The 5,845-nt window shown below is 42.6% G+C and overlaps 1 protein-coding gene across 1 annotated transcript; it reads left to right on the plus strand.

Annotated features, from left to right (window-relative positions):
- The first annotated feature begins 232 nt into the window (after window positions 1-232).
- LOC130966246 (uncharacterized) lies at window positions 233-742 on the plus strand. The gene has a single exon (XM_057891032.1). The coding sequence runs from the start codon at window positions 233-235 to the stop codon at window positions 740-742; it is 510 nt and encodes a 169-aa protein (XP_057747015.1).
- The last annotated feature ends 5,103 nt before the right edge of the window (window positions 743-5,845 follow it).

Below are 5,845 nucleotides of genomic sequence, written 5' to 3' on the forward strand. Positions count from 1 at the left end.
GTCGCCACGAGCAATCGTGAGTGACCAAGGATCCCACTTTTGTAACAGGAAGGTAGAGGCATTGCTCAAGCGCTATGGAGTGGTGCATAAGGTTGCCACCTCTTATCATTCGCAAACCAACGAACAAGCGGAAGTGTCCAACCGAGAAATTAAAAGAATTTTGGAGAAAGTAGTCAATCCGTAAAGGAAGGATTGGAGCATCCGGTTAGGAGATGCACTATGGGCGTATAGAATGGCCTACAAGACTCCATTAGGGATGAGTCCCTTCTGGATAGTCTATGGGAAGGCATGTTACCTTCCAGTGGAAATTGAGAATAGAGCCTACTGGGCGGTAAAACAATGCAACATGGATTTGACCCAAGCAGGAGTAGCCAAAAAATTACAGCTAGAGGAGCTCGAATGTTTGAGGAACGAGGCATATGAGAATGCCCGGATCTACAAGGAGCAAACCAAAGCATTCCATGACCACCACATCTGGAAAAAGGATTTCCAAGAGGGTGATGAGGTGCTCCTCTACAATTCGAGGCTTTGTTTCATGCCTGGCAAGCTCCGTTCTAGATGGGAAGGACCTTTCAAGGTAAAAGAGATAAAGCCTTATGGAGTGGTGGAGTTGTTTGATCCTAAAAGTGAAGCAACCTTCAAGGTGAATGGACATAGAGTGAAGAAGTACCATGGCTACAAGCTCCCAAGGGAGCTAGAGGTGTTCCTACTGGAGGATGCACCTAAAGAAGGAGAAGTTTGAGTGACTGATCGTCCAACTTAAGGACGTTAAAGCAAAGTGCTTGGTGGGAGGCACCTCACCGTGGTAAGATCTTCCTTGTATATACCATTTGCTTTTTGTTTGGATTTTTGAGAATTTTGTGATTTCTTGGTGTTGTTGATTGCATAGGAATTCTAGTTGTTGTCATTTTTGTTGGTTAACTAGGATGTTTAGATAAACTTCATCATTTTGGTAGGGATGATTTGTTGGAATAGAGAAAATGCTATGTTTTGAATGATACATGAATTTGTGAAGTGTTCTCTTGCATGCTAGCCAAAACACCTACCAAAACAAAAAAAAAGAGAAGAGAAAAGGCAGTTTGGGTACCGGCGCGTCAGCGCACTACGCGCGTCTGCGCCGGTGGCGCATTTCTACCTTTGGGAAAAAAACCCGAGAGTCGTGCCCAATTCTTGCCCGTCTCATGTCAATCCCTGCGCGCTAGTGCATTGTGCACGTGCGCGCCGATGGTGTGACCTGATCTCTCTGGTACAAAATCCAGAGAGTTATGCCATGTTTGTGCCCAGCCTGTGTTCACACTGGCGCATCCGCGCACTTTGCACGTCCGCACCGGTCGCCAACATCATCATGCACGCGTCAGCGCAGTGTGCGCGTCCGCGTGCCTGAGCTGCATGCCAACTCTGGTTTAAAAACCAGAGAGTTATGCCTACTCTGTGCCAGAGGCACATCTGTGCCTGCGTGAACACGCCAGGGACGTGCTCGCATCCCTTGATCTCTCTTTATCTGCGCGTAAGTGCACTGCGCGCGCACGCGCAGGTTGCACGAGCCAGTTTTAAAGCTGCGTGCCCTACTTCTTCTCCCCCTCCTATTTTTCTTTCTTCATTCCTTTTTCTTCTTTCTCCATCACCTCTCTTACCCTCCTCTCTCAATCTCCACCACCATTGTCTCCTGTTATTCACCGGCAACCACCACCTTCTCCGGTGGCACTACATCTCTTCCATCTCTTTCTTATCTTTACAAGAACCTTAACATTGTTCTTCTACATCTTTCAAAGTTCTACTTCCTCCCTAATCGCATCTATCATCTTTCTTTGCATCATTTCTTTTTCTAGTTAGATTTTTCTGTTGACTTACTCAGTTTCTCTTCTAGTTGCTGGATTATTCTATTTGCTTTTCCTTTTACTTGTTTACCTTTTCTTCTTTTTTTGTTTTACCATGGATGTTGAGTTGAACTTTGACTACTTGATGGATCTTATTGATTGTTATTATTATCTTTGTTATGATATTGTGTGATGATTGCTACTTCATTTTGGACTTCTAATTGGTGGAGTATCTCTTCAAATGTTCATTGCTTGATAATTGCACGCCAAGTGTTCGAGGAAATGCACATATGCCATTTTGGGTTATTCTCATTATGTATCTTCAATTTAGTGCTTCCTCCTCATTCACTTGCTATCTTCTAAGTACATTGAACACATTTTACTTCCTACTTGCCAATTAGACACCCATTGAAGATGACTTGCTCTTTGTTTTGGATGCTTGAGATTATTCCTCTCATGCCATATCGCATGCCTTACTCCCTCATGCATCCCATGCCAAGTGTTGTGACCCATACTTCTATGATTACTTTGTTACACTTCTCTTTTAGGCACACGTTCCACTTGCATGTTTATTAAATTGATGTTTTGGGTTTGACAATTTCCTTCTTTCCTTTCTCTTTCAGGATGGCCACCAAAAAAGGCAAGGAAGAAGCTACAAGGAAACCAGCCACAAAGAGGGCACCCCCAAAGTTACGCTCTAAGGCGCACTCTTCATTAGGAGCCAAACCTCTATTTAAAAAGGCAAAAGCACCCGCTCTTATTGATGATAATGAAAAGAGCAAACCGACAAAAGATACTTCAAGGTTCCCCAACCGCTTCTGTGAACTTATGTTCCCCTTCATGGTTGAGAGGAACTATCATGCTGAGCATCTACTCGCTCCGCCGGACAAGGTTGCTCCTTATATTCTACCCCGCATTGAACAATGAGGATGGAAGTTTCTTCTGAGAAAACCAAAAGAGTTCAACCTTTCATGGGTGGTAGAATTCTACACTAACTACAATCTTCCCTCTCTTCAATCGGTGTATGTGCGCCAGAAGCAAGTCTCGGTGTCAGAATAGGCTATTCAGCAAGTGCTTAATGTCCTACCGGTACCAAGTGACATGGATGGCTACCAAGAGGTCTTATGTCAGCGCCAGAAGTATGGATTTGACTAGGGCTCGATCCTCCAAGTCATTGCTGAGCCAGAAACATCTTGGATCCAAGGTCGACTCCGGATGCGACCCAAGTGCATTGGCGTACGTTCTCTTACTATGGAAGCTAGGGCTTGGGCTCAGATCCTATCCCACTATGTCCTACCTAGCACCCATAAATTATCCTTCACGGTGGATCTCGCCTTGCTTGTTTGGTGTGTTCTCACAGGGAGACCGGTGAACATTCCGCCTCTTGTCAAGCAAGCGATGGGTCAAATCCATGACCGGGGCAATTTGCCAATTCTAGCTTTGGTATCTGATTTAGTTGCTGCTGTGGGTGTTCCTTGGGAAGCCACAGATGTGAAAGCTATAATTCTGGCTAAGGACGATGTGGTCCCAACCGGAAAATACTCACATCTTCCCATGAACAACCCAAGCCTTGCCATAGTCCCACCTCCTGCTGTTTTTACCACCTCATCATCACCACCGCAGCAAAGATCCACTCATCAAAGGATAGAAGATCACCGGAAGATTGATAGGTATGAACGGCGCAACCAACGCCGATACACTCATATCAAGAAGTTTCTGCGTTGTGTTACCCCTAGCATGGAAGAACCTGCAATATCCACATCTACCTCCAACCCAAGTGATGAGTGCTCCGAGGAAGAGGATAGTGAAGGTTCCAGTTTCGACCATCCCTTGCGCATTCTTAGTAGCACAGAGGACCATGCTAAATTTTAAGTGTGGGGAGGTCGTTCGATCGATCTCCATGGGTAACACTCTCTTCCTTTCAATACCCATGGATTCATTTCTTGCTTAGTAGTTAGTACATTGCATGTCTAGCTAGTCTTGCTTGTAAATATTTCTTGCATGATAGTTAGTTTCTATAGAGTTGCTTAGTCAAATAATAACTTTTTTTTCCAAGAAACTGCGTTTTGGGGTATCTTACCCTACCAAAAAAAATTTTTTGTGATGAACTTGCTTTAAGAATGTATTTTGGAACATAGTGATTGAGCTAAGAACACAAGCATGTAAGTTTTGAGCCCATTATATGGTTACATCTTTTAACCATTAATTCCCATTCTTGTGTGCATTATTCTCTCCCTATGATTGCAATCCTTGCTTTGTCTGATTCTATATGTCTATTACTTTGTGTATGAATGCATTTACATGATTGAGGCCATCATTCCAATAGTCACTTTTCCCAAATAGCCTTAACCCTTTTATTTACCATTGCTAACCAATTTTGAGCCTATGATAAAACCTCCTTTGTTTCTAAAAGGAGCACACCAACAACCCTAAGCGAAAAAATAATGAATGTCCTTATATTTGGACCCTTGATTAACTTAGGAGAGTAGGATGTGTGTCATGTAATTGGGAGGGTATACATGGGGACTTGGGTAGATATAAAAGTGTATCGTAATTAAGAATTTGGGGATTTGGGAACATACTCATGTAGTGCATGATTGAGCCATATGCATTGAACTTTTCATATATGAACCCCAAGGAAAAGGGGACAGAAAAAAAGGAGAAGAACGAAAATTCCATATGTGTATATGTGAAAGTAAATGAAAAAGAAAGAAAAGAAAGAATATATATACATATGAAGAAGAAAAAAAAAGAAGAAGAAAGATAATAAAAAGGGACAAAATGCCCTAAGATAAAATAGTGAAAACAATGCATATGGGACACAAATTGAAAGGAACACATGAGTGTGCAAAAAGTGGGACTCAAGGGTAACTAGGTAATGCATCATAGTTGTATAGGTTATTTTATGTGTCTAGTGAGATTCTAGGTTGATCAAGGACTCAAATTTTAAGCTCACTTGACCATATGCATCCTTACCTTCACCCTAGCCACGTTACAACCCACAGATAAGACCTCATGATACTTGTAAGCATGCATTAAGTCATTGTTGATTGTTAGATGAAAGACAAATCTTGGAAAGCATGAATAGGAGAGAATTAAGTGATGAACCCTATACACTTGAGCGCATAGAGCGGATACACATCCGGTAAGGGTTCGATGCTCAACTCCTTGTTCCCGGCTTTCATAAGCGTTCGTTAGCAAGCCATATGCTCTTCATAATGATATTCAATTTGGTAGGATTCATGAATTACATCATTTTTACCCTATACTCATATCTGTTCTTGGAAGATGGATTTACCCTTGACCAAGTAGATAGACAATTTTACATTAGTTGCATACATTTGCTTAGATAGTTTGCATTTCATAAACCCTTTCTCACAATGATCTTTGGTGTTTTTATTTTAAGCATGAGGACATGCTTGGTTTAAGTGTGGGAAGATTTGATAAATCCCGATTTTGTGGTTTATCTTGTGCTTATTTTGGGGTTTTTATCAATATTTCTCACACTTATTCACAAGAAATGCATGGTTTTGTGTTCACTTCCCAATATTGCTCCATTGTAGAAAACATGCTTGTTTTACTTTAGAATTGCTATATTTTGATTCTCTTTATTGCTATTCGATGCCGTGACGTATTTGTTTGAGTGATTTCAGAATTAGTATGGTAGGAATGGCCTAGAAGGGAGAAGGAAAGCATGCACTAGAGGAAGGAACATAAAGAATTGGATTTTGGGAATTGCAGCATCGGCGCTCATGTGCAAATCACGCGCACGCGTGGATGAGGATAGCTGGAAGCGGCGCGCAAGGATGGACGCATCCGCGCAGGCCAAAGAATTTCTACCGACGTGCACGTGCAACTGGCGCACTAGCGTGGATCTCAGAAGTAATCGGCGCGAGCGCACGCATGGCGCGCATGCACGGGAAGCTGCACGTGACCTCATTAAAAGAAATCATGCCTGGCGATTTCTGAGGCTCAATGGGCCCAAATTCAGGCTGCTTCTGCATGGAAAAGACCCAAGGATGCTAGGG

Source organism: Arachis stenosperma, chromosome 3 (assembly GCF_014773155.1).
Source record: "Arachis stenosperma cultivar V10309 chromosome 3, arast.V10309.gnm1.PFL2, whole genome shotgun sequence".
NCBI lineage: Eukaryota > Viridiplantae > Streptophyta > Magnoliopsida > Fabales > Fabaceae > Arachis > Arachis stenosperma.

What these genes read in the sequence shown, in the direction of transcription:
- LOC130966246 (XM_057891032.1), top strand. Translation starts at nt 233, where the DNA reads ATGGCCTACAAGACTCCATTAGGGATGAGTCCCTTCTGGATAGTCTAT.